The sequence below is a fragment of the Mus musculus genome, chromosome 7 (genome assembly GCF_000001635.26).
Source record: "Mus musculus strain C57BL/6J chromosome 7, GRCm38.p6 C57BL/6J".
NCBI classification, from domain to species: Eukaryota; Metazoa; Chordata; class Mammalia; order Rodentia; family Muridae; genus Mus; species Mus musculus.
Genome location: NC_000073.6, coordinates 83,584,642 through 83,606,954, shown reverse-complemented (window position 1 = coordinate 83,606,954; position 22,313 = coordinate 83,584,642). Strand labels below are relative to the sequence as shown.

Below are 22,313 nucleotides of genomic sequence, written 5' to 3'. Positions count from 1 at the left end.
CAGGGTGTTCCAATCATTATAGACACAATGTCTGTTCTATAGTGGAATATTTGGGAAACACATCCTGGCATTGCCAGTGATGGAGCATTGGGTTTTATGGGAAACCTGCCTAAAGAAATAAGGTGGTGGTGGTGGTGGGGTGGTGGAGAGATGGCTCAATGGTTAAGAGCACTGGCTGCTCTTCCAGAGGTTCTGAGTTCAATTCCCAGCAACCACATGGTGCCTCAAAACCATCTGTAATGGGATCCAATGCCTTCTGGTGTGTCTGAAGATTGCTATAGTGTACCCATATATGTAAAAATAAATGGTCACATCGTTTAAAAAGAAAAAAAAAAAGAAGATGGGCAAGGAAAGCAGCCTCTGCAGATCCTTCACTGGGTCAGTGATGTGCAAATGTGGCCACCATCCCAGTGACCTTATCTTAAGGAGAATACTTCCACATGGAAATGACAACTCACACATCCACACTGGCCTCTTCCATCTCTGTGGGATGCAGGTGACTCCATGTAGAGGCAGCTTCTCAAGTAGATACCCTTGCCGCTTGCCTTTCCTTTGAAGCTGTAAAAGGGCTCCTTTATGCGGCATCCCAGGTGACCTCGGCATCTACCTTAGCCTATGTGGGTCACAGCCCCTTCAATGATGTGTGGTCAGTGCAGATGGAGGAAGGGCCCAATTAGCTCTTGGCAGAGCCTGGGCTTTGCTTGAGCTCTCACTGCATCTTGGATGGAAGGTATCATGGTCTGCTGGTGAGTTAATGGAACTGAAATAATATGTCTTGCTCTTATTACCAGAATTATGTCTCATTTGTCTGGGGTTACGTCTCTCTGTGGCTCTGTTTCTGTAGTTTTGAGTATGAAAAACGAGACCAATCTGTGTAATAGGATTGCCGTTACACCAAATGCAATAATGGAATCGATTCTCCCCAGTGCCTGTGGGCAAGGAAGGAACTGAGGCAGCTCTTCTCATCCAGGCGGGATTGGTGCAGAGTGGAACAGAACGCAGCAGGATGAGGGCCCCAAGCCTTGTCCCAGGTCTAGCCCATGTTGTGGGGTTTTGGTCAACTCCTTGATCATTCTAGTGATGATTTTCTATCTTCACAGCTATAGGGTTTCAGGAGTCAGCAAACTGGAGTCGCCAAGTCAAACAACACCCTTACCTATTTTAGTAAGTAAAGGGCTGGCAGTTAGCCCTCTGTTGACCTATCAGCTGTAGCTTTTTTTAATGCTTTTCTCTTAGAGCTTGGAGTCAGGACAGACATGAATGCATAGATGACAGAATCTAAAAGATTGACTGTCCTGTCTTTTTCAGAAGATATTTACTGGCTCCGGAGCGGAACCAATCATTCTCAGAGTGGTGTGACATTTAGAGAGTGTCATGAGGTGTCACAGGAGATGGCTTGGAGAAGCCAGTACAGGTAAGGTAGGGCGTGACTGATCATGCCTCTGATACCTCCTACACTATGGTTACCAGCACGTGAGTTTAAGCGGAGTATACCAAACCCCAGGGAAGAGAAGCAGCTTTCTAGAAAGATACCCACAAAGCCCTTGCTAGACGTGAATGTAGCTCTCTCAAGGAGGCAGTCTTGGGATGTTCCCTTGGACACAGTCTTCTCAGGCCACATCTGTTTATGTGACATCCACTGTGGCAGCTATTGGCTGTCTTGGTACAGCCCATACCATCATCCAGCCTTACTAGCAGAGCATGAGCTGTCTACATCATGTCTGGCAAACAGTGTGGGTCTATGCCACCACTCAGTCAAACCACAGAGGGAATTCCATCATGAGGAAAACAAGACATGTATTCCATCATCTTGCTGCTCATTTCCTGTCTGCTTTCCCTCTTCCCCTCTGCCCCTCATCCTCTTCTTTCTCTGCTTCCTCTTTCCTCTACCTATAATTCCAGCTGTATTACTGGTACTATTCTATTCCCTCCTGCTCTGACTCCGCTCCTTCCATTCCTACTGCTGCCAGCTTTCCTTGAGCAGTCTCCCTAGGGGAAGCTCTCTTCTACATGTGGGGAAGCAGCAGCATGCCTTAGCTCTGCAGTGATTCAGTCCCTCTGTGGATGGCTGATGGGTGAACCACCTTGGGGCTCTTCCCACCAGGATGCTCTACCTTGCTAACTGGAAGCGCAGTGTCGTCCGTGGATGATACATCTCCAAGGCAGCGATGAGGTCAAAGGCAGACGGTGCTAGCATGGTGACGAGGGAGACCACCACGCTTACCTATGGAGAGAGTATAGGCTCTACAAGTCCCCCCCTCTGCTCTCTCAACCACACTTGGTTTTGTATTTGGCCAACTGCCAATGTGAATGTCAGTTAACAGGGACACTGAGCCCCTACTTAGAAACCTCCCCAGATCTCTCTTAGAGTTATACCCTTTTTCAGGCTACCACCACTCAATCATAGCATTGCTCCTTTCTGAAACTCTCTCATAGAGTCAGGAGGATACTTACATGTGCTGTCTGGGCTTTGGTAGCATTGTATTTATACCTCCCTGACCTTGGTTGGAAGATGGAAATAGTTGCTGTTATTATGATCAGAAAGGGGAAGGCAGAGAAGTAATTGAATATCCCTCTGTACACAGGGGATTAATTATCTTGAGAACTGTGCCTGGTTCTTGTTTGTCTGGACTTAAGGGAGAGGAAAGGCAAGTTTAAGCTGGTATATAAAATGTCTGAGCTAAATTAAGAAATAATTTTGGAACAGATGTTTAAAAATCTGCCATTTTATAAATGTGCAAAAGGTACAAATTTACTTAACCCACATAACTTGGTATAAAATACAAGAAGATGTGAGAAAGACTTCCTGTTATATCTCAGATTTTAGGAAATGATTGAGCACAGGTGAACACACACAGGATAGATGTATGCCCATTTAACTGCTTTTTAAAATGGATGCTATTTTTATCCGAGTAATATGAAAGATGTTTTAAAATTATTTTTGTCTTTCACATCTTGGCAGGTAAATTGGGCCAAACATTTAGGACAACAGTCACCATTATTAGAAATTATGAAATTCTCCCTAATCTACTTGGTAATTTTTTATGTATGGGTGGGTTGTTTAGTACACAAAACAGTTTATGTGACTGGTTTTGGAAACGACCTAACAGCTGGATAGAAGCAGCTAAAGGGATTTGAAGCACATGTGTGGGTCAGTACAGTCACCGATGCAGCTCTGTGGTGGTGCTCATGCCTAAGGATGTGGATGCAAAGAAACAGGTGTGAGCATGGAAAAACTGAACCATAAGGATCAGTATGGGCACCAGGAGGAGTTCTTAAATTAAGATCTTCCTAGTTATTTAACCAGGACTTGATAGCACTGGCGCTGAAGACTCTGGTCCCTACTCTAGAACCCGAGGCTGTACTCATTTCTAGAGGTACTTCAGTCTAATTCACTAAAGAAGCATACAGAAGGCAATTTTGTCATCCCTATTAAAGTGCCCCTGCTTTAGAGAACATAGCTGCTCGCAGTTGGGTACCTCATTCTTTTCCCAAAGTGTCAGCTCCTTCTTCGACTGCTCCAGCTTCTGGGACCGGTCCACCACAAAGTAGATGAGATAGATGCTTCCAGCCAGTGAGAGGAGCACCAGGATGTTGGCAATGATTCTCAGACAGACAGTCACCGCCCTGCAGAGAGAAGCAGTACCCGGATGCAGATGGCGGGACTTGGGGCCAGGGGCCTTTCCCCTGCTGGGGGCCTCTTTGCTTCTTCTACCCCCAATTTCTCACTTTCTGAGAGATCAACAGAGTTGCAAATTTGGCCAGACAGCAGCTTAGAACTAATAAACCATCCATCATTGGTTTTAGGATGCAAGTATGTAGGTTTTAGTTTGAGGTTTGTTGCTTAACATTGAAGTCCTACAGAGCTCAAGAAATGATTCAGCTGTGAAGTGCTGGCCATGCAGGCATGAGGACCTGAGCTCAGTTTCTGAGAGGCAACATTAAAATATGTCAGGCAAAGTGGCGTGCACATGTAGCCCCAGCACTTGGCTTTGGGGAGGCAGGAATAGTCAGATGCCTGAAACTCACTGGCTAGCGAGTCTAGTCAAATTGATGAGCTTTGGATTTAGTGAGAGACCCTGTCTCAAACCATAAAGGTAGAAAGGCATTGAGGAAAAATGCTCAATATATACTTCAGGCATCCATGCACACATATTTATTCACATGTACACTAAACAATACATGCATTACTCTACACACACACACACACACACACACACACACACACACACACACACACACACTAGAGTCCTGTGAAACACACAGTGCTTCACATAAAGTTTTCAGCAAAAGATGAATGGGGAGGGGAGAAAGACTGGCCTCATCTTTCAGATGACAGTTGGTGGACCCGCCCCAGCGTTCCATATCATGAGCCCTGGGGGAGTCCATAGGTGCTGTCTTCCATGGCATACTCATTCTATGGGTAAGAGTACATGGGTGTGGACCAGGACCCTGTTGAGTACTTCCCAAGGCAATGGTGGGGTAGTTAGCCTAGGCACAGGCAAGCTTGCACAACTCTGCCTGGAGAAAGATGATTTGAAGTGGCACATAGAATTGAACCACTCCTCCTAAGTCCTACTACAGGGGAGCTTGGGCAGGCCAAGATATTTCTTTTTATGCAAATTTTTGCCCTTCATTGGCATAAAAAGAAACTTGTTCCTAAGTGAGATGGTGAATAACATCTCCCAGGTAAAAGAGGAATACATAATGAGCTAGATAGCATGGTTATTCCCTGCTCTAGAAGGGAAATACCATAGACCCTGAACTGTGGAGCACTGGGGCAGAAGACACTGAGAGAGCTAGGTTCATCAGTGTCATCCAACCTGCCTCTAGAGCACACAGTTATCATTGCCAGGATCATATTACCCACTAGGCACAGTTAGGAGGAATGTAGCAGGGGGATATAAAGTCTGCCTCCCCATGGCCAAGCCCCTGGCATCCTTCCTGATGATCACAGCTGTCTTGAGTGAAGTGGCCAAGTGATAGTTTCCTCTTCCTCTGTGTCTCTCCTGGTCCAGAGTACCTGCTACATCTCTGTCTTCCTCTGACAACAGAATGAGGACTATGGGTTACGGAAGAAGAATGAGAAAACTTGTTCATTCTTGGTTCACCAGTAATGAGTTGTTGCGTAAGACTTCTTGGATCTCGAAAAAACTTAAAAGTGGCTATCATTTTCAGATTCCAGGGATCATTTAAATCATTTGATTAGATCTGCTAAAGACCCAGACTCTGTATCCCACTGCCAGGGATGTTAATCTGAACTGAGGTTGTTGCTTTCAGAGGCTGCTGATGACTATGGTGGGCTTGTTTTCTGCCCTCTGAGATGCCTGATGGGACCTATCCTGCCATTTCAGTGGAGAGGAAATGTAGGTCAAAAAGGTTGTGGGCTAGCTTTCTGGGTCACTGGCGTTTATGTAAGGGAGGTCTAGGACCCATACTTCCGGCTACTGTGTACAGCCCTTCCTAGCTCTGCCCCTGCTCCCATCATTCCCAGTAGCCTTAGACACACATTTACCTGAACAGGACTATAAAATCATTAAGGACATGAGGCCGGTGGGCATGCCTGTCTTAAGGAGGACAGAGCCATGGCCCCTTCACAGCAGTGTCCTCCTATTCTACTGGGTCTCTGTTTAAAGATCTCATGACAAACCTGGCTCCCAGGAGGTCACCTCTGAAGGCTATGGGAGTGAATGGGATGTTCCTTGTATCTTAGGAACTCAGAGATTTGTTTCTAAATAAATTAGTCCTAACTCATGTGTTTCCTTCACTTTGCAAAGTAGAAATTATTACTAAAGTCAGCCATTTTATTATGTAAGTCAAAGAATAGGAAACTTGTGAGTCTTAGACCTCCCGTCCAGTTTCAGCAGGTTCTGCAGGAGGAAAAGAACGAGACCCCCCAGGTCGTATTACTAAGGAGATTGGCATCAAGAGGAAAGAGTGTAACAATTGTGAATGTGGACAACTTGATAATTTTTTTTTGTACCAAATGAGGCCAAAATTAATGAATGGGCATATTAATACTTACATGTTTTTGTTTTTTTTCTTTTCTTGCTCTTCCAGTATGGCCTCCTTGAAGGAAAAATACATATCGCATTAGGACTTAACCTTATAACCAACCATAGGCACTAGGAATAATGTATCCAACTGGGCATGATGGCTCATACTGTGATCCCAGCCCTTAGGAGGATCAAGACTTTAGGGCCATGCTTGCCCACATAGTAGGTGTGAGCTAGTCTGGGTCTAAAAAGAAAAGCAAACCACCATCACCACCACTAACAACAACAACAGCAACAACAACAACAAAAATCCCCACTCCCTATCTTAATTCTTATCTTCAATATATGTGGCTTTCTTCTGTAAGTTTCTATTGGTAGCAGTAGATTAAATATTAATTATATAATAGTAAATTATGCAAAATACTTGGAGATTGGGAAGAAAGAATGGAGAAAAGGAGCTGTGATATTTTGAATCATGGAGATATTTCCTCCCCAAAATAAGGTTTCTTTTAATTGCCTATGACAATCAGATGACCCAAATCTCTGATTTTGATCACATTTACCTCTAAGCTAAAAAACTTATATCCATAATGCAGAAGTATTTATTCATGTATAGGTTTTAGCAATCCATTGTGTAAATTATTAAAAATACACAAATCAAAATTTTAAGACAATGGAACACTACACAGAAATAAGACGTTTTGAGCGTTTGTTCCCACATTCGTTGGGCTCTTGGCTTTCATTATCAACCATGGTCACCTCTGCCTCTGTTGCCCTGTGACGGAAGAGAACAGTACTGGTTCTGCCAGCAGGGGGCGCTGACTGTCTTGCTGCCAGGACTCCGTAGCACAGCCTTCACTTACCCTAATGCTGTTCAAGATGGCAGCTGTTTTGCTTTCTGCAGCCTCTGGGTTCCCAATGAGATAATCCCAGGCACAAAACACCCGCCAGCAGAAGGTGTAATTTTCATTGGAAGCACTGGCTAGGCTGGTGCGGGAGTTCTTAGCCATCCTGCAAGAGAGCCCCTAGTGAGGTCACAAGAGCAGGTCTCAGGGATGGGATCACCCCCTCTGACGTGGAGCCTTTGTGCAACCTGGGCAAAGCTGTCCTCTGACATAGCTCCTCAGCTCCTATTTGGCAAGCAGAGCACTGGCTGGACTTTAACCATAGTTGGACCCTCGGGCCCATCCTTTACCTGTGTGGAAATGACAATGGTAATTATCACATGAGTCCACCATGTGATACCACACCGTCAGCACTGTGGTGATCAGCAGCCGTTCAGGTTTGCTTGTCCCAGGAGGTCTCATGTCTGCAGCGATGATGGTAAAGTCTTCACCTGCTCTCTGGGCTCAAGCTATGTTCCTGAAGCTTCTGCCTATGGTAACTCCTCCCCATGTGATCACCAAAACTGCTGAGTCCCTCCTGCACAGGACGGTCACATATTTTAAGGCAGGGAATTCCCCCTCTCGGTCCTTTAGGCCATCTCTCCAGTAATAAGCCTTGGCTTTCTTCCCCAGTTACATTTCTTGTTCTCTCATCTGCTCTGAGTTACTTTTAAAGAATAACACCTAGTGAAGGATAGAAATTGTTCTGGAGGGATCGTGAGAACACCCGGAGCTAAGTTGGAGAGCCTTCAGTCATCGGAAGAGCCCTTCCAGGTCACTATACATCTCTTTAAGGTTTGTGGGTTTGCCCATTCATTTGCTATGTAGTTTCTGATAAGCACCTCTGTGTGTACTCTGCTGCCCGGGCAATAGGGGGTGTGGCAATGGTGAAAGAGCAAAGTAGACCAAAGGCAAGAGATAAGGTAACCAAGGCCAGGCTCTCCTTAAACTCCTTCGACAACTCTGCATATCCCCCCCCCCCAACCCCCTCTGACTCCCTAGCTTTACACAGAAGCATAGAATGTTAACCTGGAAGGGAGCCTCGTACTCTTTGGAGCCAATGTGCACACAGAGGAAAAGAGAGTTGCCATAGGGCTCTGGGTGAAGTTGGTGGAGCTCACAGTGGTACATTGCAGGACTCATAGCTCTAGCCAGTTTTCTTTCTTTCTTTTATAGTGTGATCCCCCTCCCAGTGATGAATGGCAGGCAACAGTGGTATGCTTTACCATCTGGTTACAGATACACACACAAATTGTGTGCATTCTCCTGCCTCTGGTCACCTTGATGTCACTGGTCACATCTTATTAGTACTGTTATGGCATTGTCCCAATCAGACCCCTCACAGAGCCTTGCACAAAGTAGTCAGCATACAGTAAGTGCTGGCTAAACTTAGTATAACTCAGAGTCTTGGTCTCTTCCTCCATAAAATGGCTCTAGTGACTGGTAACTTTAACAGGGCTATTGGCAGGAGGTGAGGTCACACATGCTCTAACCTAACTCCTGACATGGTCTTGAGAAACAGACAGTCATACTTTTTTAAGAGAACGATGAAGCTGTAAGCAAACACTGCCATCCCCACCAGGAAATACGCCAAGGGCAGGCGGTAGCCGGCTCTCCCGATCCGCCTCTCTCTTCCGTAGTACCCGTAGAACAGGACGGAGTATTGAAGGTAGCCCTGCAAAGAGAGCACTCGAATTGTTTCAGATTACTAGATCCCAGAACTGTGGCCCCTTCAGCTCTCCCGCAAGGTCTGGGTGTAGTCAGCATTAGCCTTACCCCCAGGGACCAGACAGTGTCCAGATCCTGTGCAGATGTGATCTGCTCCCGGGGAATGGTCTTGCTGGCTGTACTTCCAAAGGGCTGGCCTGCGATCAGCTGGTGAGAGAGGAAGGGAAGACGTGTAATTCTGGGCTAGGGGACCAGATAAAAGGAATGGCGGATCCCCAGGTGTCTGTCGAGATGCCCTGATGGTATCTCTAGGGACGGTGGTACACTTTAGCTTGATTCTCCTCAATGAGAAAGTAATGATTTGTGCACGAGTTTTCCGTCGTCTGATATGTGACTGCCCACACTGTTACTGTGTAAACTCATTTGAAATAAATGTAAGTGGTTTCTATGGATGATTCATTGAGGTCCCTGGACCTCTTATGTCCTGAGGAAATGAATGGCTCTATTTGTTTATAAGGACATAGTTTACTTGGAAAACTAGGTAGACAAACTAGTACCTGGGCCAAATACAGTCTGTCACCTCATTGCACCATTGGGGAAAGTAATCAAAAGAAAAAGTGCACACATGATATGAAATTCAGATTTTAGCTACCTTCACTAGTCTCTGCCATACTGAAACCTTCTTTTTCGACACATGGCCACTTTGAGTAGTGGTGACTAAGTCTGTGTTCTTTTACTAAGCTTTCCATGTTCTTCCTAGCCTTCCTAGTGTAACAGTGAGGGCAGCAGGTTATAGCACCTGCCTCTCCCTCAGGCTTTGAACCTCCCACCTTGATCCTGGGACAACTCTCACCTCGGGAAGGACAACAAAGGCACCGGTCATCACTGTGAGCACTATGTTAATCCCAAATAGCCACCTCAGGAAGATGAAGTAGGAGGCCACACCAGACCCGAAGTGACCTACGGAAAGACAACGGAGAGTGGCTCTGCTCAACCCTCACAGCACAGAGAGCCTTCTCACTCACCTTCAGCAGCAGCAAACACAGGAAGAGTGATGTCATATGGTGCCCCCCACCCCCACTGTTGGCTGCTTAGCTGGGTCAGCATCCTGTGCCTGGTCCCTGGTTCTGTATACAGCTCTGGTTGACTCAAACACTGACAACCTTCCCAGTGCTGTACCCATTTGAATATGCTGAGTCAAACTTACTAACTCATGGGTTAAGAGACTTTCATATTCTGTAATATGCTGCATTACTTTGCATATTCCAAGGTTTTTCTAAGGTCCTTTGCCTTAATTTCAACATGGAAACTATTGTGGTGTTTACTGGTGTAGTCAGATAAAGGGTATGTAGAAACTCTGTAATGTTCTGTATTCACACACTTCCTCTCAGCTTAAAGGGAAGAGAGCATTTAACTCCACTGAAATATCAGAAATGATTTTTCTAACTTCCCATCTAGCTTTTGATTTTTTTATGTCCATGGAATCTATTTTCTGAGGCTAGAGAGATGACTCAGAGGATGAGAACATTAGCTGCTCTTATAGAGGACTTTGATATGATTCTCAGCATCCCCATGGTGGCTCACAACCATCTGTAACTCCTCTTCCAGACACCCTCTGCTGGTGTCTGTGGGCAGAACACACATGTGGTGCAGAGACACATATATAGGTAACACATCCATACCCTTGAAAATAAACAAATCTTTAAAAGGTATTTTCCAATAGCTACATTAAAAAGCAGTTTTCCCAGACAGTTTCCCACTTCACTTTTATGATTAAACAGGTCTCCATGTTGAGATCTCATTTACTATATCTTCTCTAATGATTTTTATGATTTCTGACTATATATTCATATATTAATAGAATATTAAAATGACAGGTCTAGATTTCCTCTTTGAAACTGTTGAATCTACAGCATGATTTCTCTTGACTGCAGTAATAACTGGATGCAGAAGTAACAATAGGATACATTCCTGTTTCTGAAATGTTTGCCTAATCCTTTGAATGTTGGTCAGTGAATGAATGTACTAGGAATGAACACGGAACCATGGAAGAATGTGGAAAGGCAACTTGGGGACTTTTCCCATTCTGGGAGGTGGGGAGGGAACCAGGCCTTCCTCTGAGTCCCACATAAGCAGAGCCTCTCTAACTGTACAAGTGTCTTGAACTGACTCTATTCCATAATGGCCGAGGCTCACCAGATGTCTCAGGCTGTGTGCTGTCCACAGTTGCACATCACCCCTGCAGTCCACCAGTGGATACTCACTCTCAATTTTCTTTATCCTCATTTCCCAGGGGATGAAGATGACCACAAAGTTACAGGCCAGACGGGCGAATTTCCGCCAGAGCTAGACAAGAGAGACCATGATTAGAAAACTTCTCATTTATTTATTACCTTGGTAATAGAAAGGGTTCTGGGGTGGCTGCTGGGTGGAGGAGGGACTTCTGGACACATCCACAGAACCTTTAATTATCGTTTCTCAGGCTACTAAGCATCTCTAAATCAAAGCAGCCGCTTATTTTCCCTGTGTCCTGACCAGGTGGTAGACATCTGATTTGCACTGTGAGCTATGGGGTCTGCATTCCTTTTTGGATGCAGAATGACATAAATTCCAAGTTCAGTTCAAATTCACCATGGACCTAAGGATAACCTTGAATTTCTGATCCTGCTGTCTCTACCTCCCAAGGGGACCCTACCACAGCCAGTTTAACGTGATGCTAATTAAGATCAGGGCTTTGCACATCCTCAGCAACCATTCTACCAACTGAGCTACATCACAACCCTGTGATCTATAATCTTTTGGGTCACAGTCTGCCCTATTCATGGGTTGAAGACTAGGAAATGGAAATTCCTATCTCATTAGGAATTGGCATCTCAAGATACTCATTTGACCCAGCCACAGACCCCTAGCAGCTCTGTGAGTGGAGCCTAGGAATCAGTCTGACTCAGCAGTCCCCCAGATGATTCTACGTATACCTCAGAGACCAAAAATCTAGAATCCTCCTTGAAAATAAGCTCCAGTCCAGGTGCTCCTGTGTCTTATAAGATATATCCTCGCTTTTGTCCTTGCTGAAGCTGCCAGGAATAAGCTTGGGAGTTTTGTCTGTGGACTTACACACTTGCCAAAAGTATGAAATCATTATTCTTTTTCTCAAAGGAGAGCAAAGCAGACTGTGGCTCATGCCGGCTCTACTCTCCAGCAAAATTGAAAGGTTGTACATTTTAACACACAAACAGTGTCCGGGTTTGTGTTGGAAGCAAATGATATCACTGCACAAGAAAGAGCCACAAATGTAATTACTGCATTCCCAACTGTAAGACAGCACACAGTCCTGACACAGACTCACAAGATAATGTCATTCTGGATGGATCTGCGAAGGCTAGACGGCTGCCTGCACATGGAAGTCCGAGTTTTATCAGAAGTTCAAATTGTCTTTCACTCATGATTTGAGAACCAAGTCAAAGTCAGACTTTATTCCTGTGAGCAATCATACAGACCCCGTATGAGTAGCCAGGAAGAAATATGTCTGTCTCTGAATTCTCCTAGTTAGGGTCCTAGTTAAGTTCTTGCAATTTTCTTATGTCTGCCTGGCATCATATGTCCAGAAAATACAAGCTTTCTGATCCCTAGAGGCAGATAGGCTCAAACATCCTTTAGCAAAGGCCTGGGCTTAGTAAACAACAATTCTCCTCACTGCTTTAGAGCCCTACAGTCAAAGAAGCACAGACATCCAGAGATCTGTCTGAGCTCTAGTTTTCCTTGTATATCTGTCTTGCCATGAGTCCCCAGAAAGTTCCTTTCCTTTCTATGGGCAGTCATTGGCTTATCTGTAGAAGGAGCAGTGAGTGGCATCCAGGCCTTTCCTCATTTAATAGTCTGAGGGTTTCAGTGCACAAAACAGGCTAGCTCTGTAGGTGAGAGATGCACTCCCTACCAGTGTAAAGCTTGAAAAGCCAGATTCCCTATACTTAAGTGATCTTTGGTAATAACAGCTTTGCCTAGAAGGGCTTCCTGGAGGCAGAGGAAGGAGGGGAGAGTTGTGGGATGCTGTCTTCCAGGCCCAGTATGCCTACTGCACTCTCTCACTCTTGGCAACCTTGCCTACCTTGCACTGTACCTGTCAATATGCCTCAAGGAGGAAGGAAGGATTTAACCAGCCCCTGCCCCTCCTCCAGGACAACTAAAGCCTGCTAATGAAGCGGGCACCACGAGACTGCTCCTTTTCCTTGGCATCTATAGGCAGTTAATGATTGCTGGGGTGAGTAGCACCCATTTTCCCCATTTCTAATTGTCTGAGAATTTCAGCACACAAACAGGCTAACTCTGGGTAGTTCTATAGGCGAGAGATGCAATTTCCCTACCAGTTTGAGGCTTGAAAAGCCAGATTCCCTACACATATGTGGTATTTGGCAATGTAGAAGAGCTTTCCAGAGCTAGAGAAAGAGTTGGGGGGTTGTGTGTGACATTGTCTTCCATGATGTTGCTACTGGGAAGTTGCCTGTGCTCCTGGAAATAGCTCCCAATCCATGATCGTCATGTAAGTAAACTTAATTAAACTTGATGATTTGTGAACAGATAGCAAGGAGGAGGACTGTTCGGGGATGTGAAGGGAATCGGTGGGAGTGAAAGGGGGACAAAAGAGCAGTGGTGGGTGGCTATGATTGAAAGGTTTCATATAAAATGTCACAGTGAAACCCATATATACATAACTAGCATATAATAATAATAGAAACAGATATGATTGGAAAAGGTGATTCTTGATGATCATCATTAGGGAAGGTATGGGAAAAATATGCCATGCTTCTCTGATGATTGCCCCCAACCACCACAGCAGAAGACCAGAAAATCTGGACTAGGTCGAGGTCTAAAAAGCCAATGAAAAACAAATGGAAAGAACTCGCCAAGACCAGATGAACCGGGCCATAACTGTGGACATGACTGACTGCGTTTTGGTGACTCTATTTTGGTTAGAATATTTTGGTAATTGGTAAGTTTGGGTTATTTGATAAACTGTATATTTAGTAAAATTTGTCACTTATGTTGGTAAGGGAAGCTCTTGTCCACCTGAGATATCTATATACCTGTGATAACTGTCCTAACAACATGTATGGTATGTCCTGAGAAGTATGCTCACTTCCAGCAGGCCTGGAGTCCCTTGGCTGTGTTTTCCTGCAGTGGAGACAGTAAGCAGGACAAGTGTCAGCTAGAGAAGAGTTTGTATCCCTGTACAGAGAGGGTAACCACAAGCAATCCCATGTCCTAGTGAGGCTGAGAGGGAAGCTCTTTCTTGTGCAGAGGTTGGGATGCTCTCCCTTCTAAGGATGTACCTGATGCATCTCTGTGCCCTAAACTAAACTTAACTGGAAGAAAATGTCCTTGGCTCAGGCATAGGCAATGCTAAATGGGCTGGAGATGCAATCCCTGTGCAGTGCTTTCAGTGAGACATGAACCCTGAAGGCTCAGGTATTTGAACACTTGGTTCCCAGATAGTGGTGCAGGTTGGGGAGTTACGCAGCCTTGCCAGAAGAGGTATGGTCACATGGAAGCATGGGCTTCAGATGTTCATAGCCTCACCCCACTACTAGTTTGCTGTCTGCCTTGTGCTTGTGACTAAATACATGATCCCTCACCTTTCAGCTCTGGATACCTTCCGCCGTCCCTCCCTTGACCACCATAGACACTCACTTTGGAACTGAAACCCTTCCATAAGTAGCTTTTTTCTTGTGTTTTATCATAGCAATGGAAAAGTAGCTGATACCCACGGTGGGAACTAGATAATTCCAAGCAGAGCAGGGATTTTGGGTTACCTATTTTTGTTACAAAACTCTTCTTCTGATAAGTCAGAATGCCTTTCATGCAAGTGATATTCATTATGCTTGTTAGTCAGACTTTTGCTTGTAGCCCAGGTTGCCCTCAAACTTGAAATCTTTCTGTCTCAGTCTCCCAAGTGCTGGGAGTATAGACATGTGCCACCATATCTAGCCTGTTAATGTAGTTTCACCTTAAGTAAGATTATACTCTTTACCCATAGTGAATTTGATGGTGCTAAAAATACCAACACCTTTTCATATATGTGTGTGTATGTGAGAGCATCCCAACCTCTGGACAAGAAAGAGCTTCCCTCCCAGCCTGACTAGGACATGGGATTGCTTGTAAATACATATATACGTATATATGTATATATGTATATATCTACATATGTATATATATTCACACACATACATAAATATACTGTCTGAAGTCAAGCAATGAAAGGTCTTATATTATTTAAAGATATTTCCCCATAGCATCTCATATGGTTTCTAGAAAGCTAGCAGAAAGTTAGAAGCACATGAGAACACAGAAACACAAAAACACAATTGTGTTCTGTATATTTACCTCATGAACTCCCTTTCAGTGCAGCTGGTGTAAGGAGTCAGAAGTTATTTTGGTCATGAAACAAAAAAGAATCTCTGAAGAGTAAGAAGAATGAACACCAAGGCCTAACCCTGGAGGATTTCTAAAAATCATTTTTAGACATCTAAAGTTAATAAATTTTGTTTTAGAAAATTTAATAAGAGTCTATTTATATTTTTCCTGTTAAATTAGTAAACTTAAAATATAACATTCAAGATTTGTGTAGATGTAATAAGGTCAGGCTAATTATTTCATTATTTATATGATGATGTAAATGTTACGACTTTTGGAAAGTAAATTGTAATATTTAGTATGAACCAAAAAAAAAACCACCCACAAACCAAAACAACAACAACAACAACAACAACAACAGCAACACCCCATAAAACAAAAGATAAAAACTAAGCCACAACCCCCCAAAATCCACACTCATAATGTTTGCTAGGTGGACTATAGCTTCTACATTTACCCTAAGAATGAATTTAAACTGACAAAATAATCTGCAAATGGTAAACATGTTCTTTGTAGAATTAATAACAAGGTAAATAAGCAACTTAAATATCTCCCAGCAGCCAAATAACAAAACGAACAGACATTTTATGGTGAAATATTGAACAGTTTTGTAAAATGATAAACATAGACACTATAGATCAATATAAGAATATTTAAGGTTTGAAGTAAGAAAAGAACAAGCAAAAGGTATTGTCATGATGCAGGAAAAATTATGTATTTATATAATGGCTTTAAATGGGACTTAAGATTAAACTATCCTGTTTGGGACACTAAGCAGGGGATGAGCAGGCATAGACATGATTTTTTTTTCTGTGATTTTTGAAGATGTGAAATCTCATTGAAAACAGGAAATTTCATAATATATTCAATTTTAGCTTTAGCTATCTGCTTAGGAGAGAGGACAATCCACTCGCCTAGCTTGGATTATTAAATAAGAGCTGGGATTTGCCTAAATCACTCTAGGTGCGAGTGCTGCAGGGCTACAGCCGGATATAGGGTGGAAGGCAGTGAAGTGCATTTATGAGGCTGAGTCAGGAAGGCTACCGAATAATTCTCACAAATATTTCCCTTTTCCCAATACACTAGACTGATTTATATTATGCAACTGATAACTGCTGGCCCCCAGGACTGAGATCCAGGCTTGGTGGTGTTTGAACTTGTGGACTCATCGATATTCTACAGTTGTTAATGGTGAACACTCCCAAGTATGTGTGAGGACTGGGGTGCTGGGTTCCAGAGACAACCATCCAGGAGGCCCGCCACCCCTCATGCGTGCTTGTTACCTCTGCTCCTGCTGCCTGGTAGCCTCGAGTCCTGGTCAGCCTCCCTTCAAACTTCAGCACAATCTCCTTGGCTCGTCTGAGAGAAGAAAAACGTAAAGTGACCCCCAACTTTACCACAGCAGGAAAGGAACACCAAATGGTACAGGAGTAGAATTAAAATACTTCATTTCCTGACTTTTGATAACAGTTCATAAATGCTTTTAAAATGATTTTTAAGGAGCCAGAGAGATGGCTCAGAAGTTAAGAGTCCTCTTATGACCTCCACAGACACTTGCGTTCACACACACACACACACACACACACACACACACACACACACACACACCTTAAAACTGCCTTGTATGGATGAACTAATTAGAAATAATGAATTCACACCAGTTACTTACGGTGCACTTTGTCAAAGTGCGTCCTAGGCTGGGGAATCACAGGCTTTGGGTATTCTGATAGCAGCCACCATATCTTAGCTCCTCCACTTTACAGCTTGCTTCTTCCAGATGTTTCCTCTCATTACATTTCTTGGGATTTTATTTTTATTGCATGTGAATGAGTGTTTGGATATCTGTGCACCACATGAGTGCAGTGCCAGTGAAGGGCAGGGAGTTAAATTTCTGGGCAGTTTGAGCAAACTGCAAACTGCCATGTATGTAGTGGGGCTCTATGGAAAGTCACTGTCTTTCCAGCCCAGTTTAGTCAGTTCTTTAGTAGTAAAACCATACCTACCTTCAAGGACCCTGCTTCAAGGAAGGAATGCTGTGAAGTTGAGTAGTGTAACAAAGTTGTGTGTATACAAGCCGTGAGCCCAATCCAGTCTTGGCAAATGACTGACACACTGATCATTCTATTGAGCTGACCTGAGATCTCCACTTCAATGTTTTGTCTCTTTTCTTTCTTTTCCTCTCTTCCCCCCTGGCGCTCTCTCTCTCTCTCTCTCTCTCTCTCTCTCTCTCTCTCTCTCTCTCTCTCTCTCTCTCTCTCTCTCTCCCCTCTCTCTCATTTTCCATATGTAGCCCTGGCTATCACAGAACTCACTCTGTAGACCAGGGTGGCTTCAAACTCAGATCCACCTGTCTCTGCCTCCCATGTGCTGGGATGAAAGGCTTATTGCCACCACCACCCAGATCTTTAAAAATAGACAGAAATTGAAATTGCAGAAATGAGTTGGTTAATAAAATGCTTTGCTTGCAAGCATGAAAATTTGAGTTCAATCTTCAAAATCTACATAAAAATCCAGGTGTGATGGTGACCACTTAGAATCTAGCCTGCTTGGTGAGGTAGGGACCAGACGAGCCAGACACCTTGTCTCATTAAATGAGGTGGAAAGAGTCCTGAGGCATGGTATCAGAAGCTGTCCTCTAGCTTCTGGTATGTGCACAGATATGTACCTGCCCCCTTCCAAACATACGTGTACACACACACACACACACACACACCAAGACACACACACACACACACCAAGACACACACACACACACACCAAGACACACACACACACACACCAAGACACACACACACAAGTATGCACATGTATATACATACAATAGACTGAATCTGTTGGGAAAGTTATGGTTAAAATGATAACACAATGAATAACAAGACTGAATGTAAGGGTTATTACTATGGGCCAGGCTGATGGCAGAGGCTTTTGGAGATGCACACCATTCAAGTAACCTAATGATACACAACCCCAGTGATACACTCATCCCTACCCGATGACCAGCCTCTCTGTTTGCTTACACTCACTGTTAAAGAGCTCAGTTCCTCTCAGTTGGTTCATTGGTTTGACAAGTCTATTTAATAGGCTATACGTGTATGTGCCTTTCCAAAGCCTCCTGATAACACCCACTGGAGGTAAATCCTTTAGGAGACACAAGGGATAAGTCAGTTCCTGTTTCTACAGAAAAGATGACCTCCCCAAATCATTCCTTTACCAAATTCTGAGTTTTAGACCCGCTATTTATTTATTTATTTTTTTTGAGACTGTGTCTTGTTTGGCCCAGGATGGCCTTGAACTTGCTATACAGCTAAGGGTGGCCTTGAACCAACCCATCCTCCTGTCTATTCAATAAAACTTTCATTATTGTAGCCCACCACACACACTGGCTCTACTCTGATCAACAGAACAAGTACAGAAACATTGAGGGGCTCTCTCTCTATATATTTATCTATCATCTATAGCACTCATTTGTAAAAAATTAAATACCACAAAACTCATGTATTTTCTGCACTTTTATTTTGGGTCAAGGACAGTGGAATACAGACATGAGGAAAACAGTTGTCCTGGAAGGGCTCCCTACTCAATAAATATGACCCATCTGCCAAGATGGAGAAGAGTGGGCTCCGTGGTGAAGAGTGAGAGGTGTGGAGAGATGAAGAGAAGGTACACATGCCACGGGCCCCATACAGGAAGCGTGTGTGTACTGTGTCCTCACAGACAGGTAACTCGCTTCTGGTGGTGTCGCTCCTGGTTTATAAACAGTCAGGGATCAGTGGCTTCTGCACCCTACACAGACACCAAGATCAGCCTCAGCAGGCCCAATTAGTGAAGTGGAGCTTTGCAAGGTAAAGGGTATGAGATGAAGGTCATAAGGGGACGACAAAGGAGTCTCGCTGTCAGCCTGAGGAATGGCCTGTGTCTGACATTTTGGAGCTCTGGTGAGTCAGAAGGTGTGACTGAATTCACCAGACACCTGGATTTGTATTTTATTCCTGAAGTTACGTAAATGAATGGCAAGCAGGCATTCTGTTCTTTTCTCAATATTATAAGGATTTATTTGGGGGCTGGGGAGATGGCTCAAAGGAGTGAACCACTTACTGTATTAGCATGGGAAACTGAGGTAGTAGTAAAGGGACACACACTGACACCTAGAAATACCACCCTGAAGAGCAAGGCGTGACAGCAGTTCTGAGCACAGAGTAGGTGCCTGACATCAGACATGGGGGCTGCTTTCCCAGGAACGTGCACTCCGGGTTCACTGTAGCTGGGTTACCTGGGTTATGAAGACCATGCCACCAACACCCCTTATGGGGTCAGTGGCAGTCATCCCTGTTCTTAGGTGTGAATATCACATATTGAACACAAAGCTAGCACCCACAGTACTTAGCACATTTATTGTTCCATAAGCTTAAATTTGCAAAGTTCAAGGTTGAGTGGACATAAGGATCAAGCTGAATTGAATATTTAAAATGCTAGGGGCCAGGAATATAATCCAGTGGTCGAGTGTGGACTACTGTGTGGGAAGCCTTGGATTCTAACCCCAGTATCACAGAGATGAGAGGTGGGAGAGGGCTGGGGAGGCTGGGTTCATCTCCCATTGGGTCTGCGGGACTGCACAGACAGTGTTTTTGAAGGCATATTTAGCTGAGCTGTTGACATTTTGGGCAACACTGTTGTTTATCATTGCTTCAGCTTTAACCAGAGGACCTACATCTAGAGAGGTTAGGGAACTTGCCCAATATCAAACAGCTAGAGATCTGAGGAGGTAGTATTTGAGTTCAGGGAATCTGCCTTCAAAGTATAAGCACTTAACTATGACTGAGACAGACTCTCTAATAGACTCAAATATCCTAATAACCTGGCTTCCTGAAGAGATTTCCTTCCCTAGGGAGATAAAAGCAAGGACGTGAAGTAGAAGTCTCTTTGATTCTGGCTCTCACCCTGTCTCCTGTGAGTTTGGAGACAATGTGAAAATCCAGTGTTTGGAAAAAATATGGGCAACTCTAAACTCTACGGAAACAATATAATACACTACACTACACACACACACACACACACACACAGAGAGAGAGAGAGAGAGAGAGAGAGAGAGAGAGAGAGAGAAACATATGCACATACCACACACATAAGTGTATACACACATCACACACACATACACACACATAACATCACACAAACACACACACACAGACAAGCATATGTACACACCACACACATAAGTATATGCACACACATCACACACACATACACACACCTAACATCACACATATACACATACACACACATACACACATACCACACACAATACTCTCATGCACACAGCACACTCTCACACACTCACACAATACCCACACTCACACACCCTCACACACAAACCACATACACACACACACACACACACACACACACACACACACACACACGCGCGCACATATTCACAGGCACTATAACAGCTATGTCTAGATGGTCCCATCAAGCATCTTTGGAACTTCTCTGAGTGAGATGCAGGATGGTCACAGTTCTTGAATCAAAACTCTTATTAGTGAATGCTGTGTAGGCCCTTCCTTACCTCAGTGCCCGCAGTTTCTGCCCCATGGTCCAGGGTCTGCAGCGGATATTTGCCATGAGATCTTTCTGAAACTGTATATTCTGGAAGATTTGTTCCGGATCACTGCTGTCTCCCGTTTCATCAGCATTAAAGCTGTCATCGGAGTTACTGGGTGGAAAAGGGGAATCATGGAGGAAATCTGATTACAGAATTGCTTTCAGCAAAGGGCATCTTTCTTGTGTAACTTCTGCATCTCACTGTCCCAGGGTCATCTGTAGTGTGTGTGTGTGTGTGTGTGTGTGTTTGTGTCCATAGACTGACAGAATTTGGTAATGTCAGCAGTCCTTAGAAACTCATTTGTAGATTCTATTACTTCAGTGGTCAGTGAAAAGGAATAAGTTCTCATGGCAAACGACAGCAAAGGAGAGAGGAGAAGAGGAATTCCCACATTTGATTCCATTTTTGAGGAACAGTAGTTTTGAGAAGGGACACAATGTCATCTATAGGCTCACTGAGGTGAGGAGCAAAGCTTGGAGACACAATTCCTCTTTCTCCCACTCTAAAGGTAAAAGAAACAAACATGTGGCCTGTGTTGCCTGGAGATGCCTCTCTGTTGTGTTCATTTTAAACACAAGATAAGAGGTGAGGCAGGCAGTGGTTTTTACAAACAACAACAACAACAACAACAACAACAAAATGCGTTAAATGACTGCATTGGGCAAACTCCTTAGGGCATAGCTACTGTGTAGAACAATTTTTCAACATTTAACAGGGACTTTCTTCCATAGTAATTCTAAATATGTAACTCAATATTTTTTTAAGGAGATGAGTAACCTATGGCTTTTGCAAAAGAACACATTTCCTCTCATTTTGATCAGGAAGTCTTTTATTTCCTCAAAGGAAAATTTCTCTAGAGTTAGAGGAGGTTTCAGTATTTAACAGAAAATCTTCCCGAAACACACCTAAGACGTTCAGTTCTCATCCCCGCCCACATCCCCGTGCTCAGAAGCGTTTTCCAGCAGACACCTGATTTATCAGAGGCAGCAGATGGCTTGTCTGCTCTCTTCCGACGCTAGCAATTGAGGAAGCAGGGAGAAGCAGATGAAGCCCATGTGTGGAATTGGCAGGCAACAAAATAAGTGCAGGATACAGGCTTTGGAGCTGGGAGCTTGCAACTGTCTTCCTCTCTGAGCATTGCTGTGGTCGCCACCCCAGTTCCTCATGACCCCAGAGAAGTAAGTTTCTGCACTGGAGAACCCAGCAAGGCACTCACCCAAGAAGCAGGGAGTCCTGGTAGAGATAACACTGGCTGGCGTTTCTCCGAATGCTTCTGTAGCGCTGGGATGCCTTTGAGGTTTTCATGAGGCCTGGTCTGTAGCCAATGGTCCCTAGGGATAGCCAGGGAATTGGAAAGCCTTGATTTTGCAGGCAGGGTTCTGTTCCAAATGAGCTGTCTGAAAGAGGCCTGCAGAGTTGACCTGCTCTCCTCCTTCAGAAACAGGAGCAAATGTCTGCCTGCATCTGGTGCTCAGGGCAGAAAAACCAGGAGGGCAGCCAGGGTCATACATATGTAACAGTGAGGTGGGTGTGTTCACATTGATTGGCTAAGATCGGGACAGTTGGAGGCGTGGCCCAGTAGCCTAGGGCTGTCTTGGTTCTTCCTAAAGTCCATCAGTAATCTCTTGTGCCCAGACAGGGCTCAAAGACTTGCAAACTCCTCTACATCTGACTACAGCTGGCAGTTGCTAAACACTTTAGGAGCATAGGAGGCAGGGTGTGGTGGGTCTCTCCAGAAGAGACTTAGAGACAGCA

At 44.3% G+C, this 22,313-nt stretch overlaps 1 protein-coding gene and 1 long non-coding RNA gene across 4 annotated transcripts in view; one reads left to right on the top strand and one right to left on the bottom strand.

Moving 5' to 3' along the window:
• Gm16638 (predicted gene, 16638) overlaps positions 1-9,907 on the top strand; it is a 34,794-nt gene extending 24,887 nt beyond the window's left edge. Inside the window, exons 3-4 of the long non-coding RNA NR_166697.1 lie at positions 1,309-1,414; positions 9,363-9,907. This is a non-coding gene — a long non-coding RNA (predicted gene, 16638). The remainder of the gene's footprint in view (positions 1-1,308; positions 1,415-9,362) is intronic.
• The window catches only part of Tmc3 (transmembrane channel-like gene family 3), a 41,949-nt gene extending 19,898 nt beyond the window's left edge, over positions 1-22,051 (bottom strand). Inside the window, exons 1-11 of one of the 3 annotated variants that reach the window (XR_001785530.2) lie at positions 21,775-22,051; positions 20,523-20,669; positions 16,240-16,315; positions 10,813-10,894; positions 9,402-9,508; positions 8,657-8,755; positions 8,413-8,555; positions 6,860-7,007; positions 6,026-6,069; positions 3,480-3,627; positions 2,115-2,224 (exon numbers count right to left, since the gene is read on the bottom strand). Coding sequence is in view for 2 of the 3 variants with exons in the window: in XM_006507591.3 (XP_006507654.1) it covers positions 2,115-2,224; positions 3,480-3,627; positions 6,026-6,069; positions 6,860-7,007; positions 8,413-8,555; positions 8,657-8,755; positions 9,402-9,508; positions 10,813-10,894; positions 16,240-16,315; positions 20,523-20,669; positions 21,775-21,863 (1,193 nt within the window). In the remaining variant the exon portion in view is untranslated. The remainder of the gene's footprint in view (positions 1-2,114; positions 2,225-3,479; positions 3,628-6,025; positions 6,070-6,859; positions 7,008-8,412; positions 8,556-8,656; positions 8,756-9,401; positions 9,509-10,812; positions 10,895-16,239; positions 16,316-20,522; positions 20,670-21,774) is intronic. The other 2 variants (XM_006507591.3, NM_177695.4) reach the window with 2 other exon arrangements.
• Between the last annotated feature and the right edge of the window lie 262 nt (positions 22,052-22,313).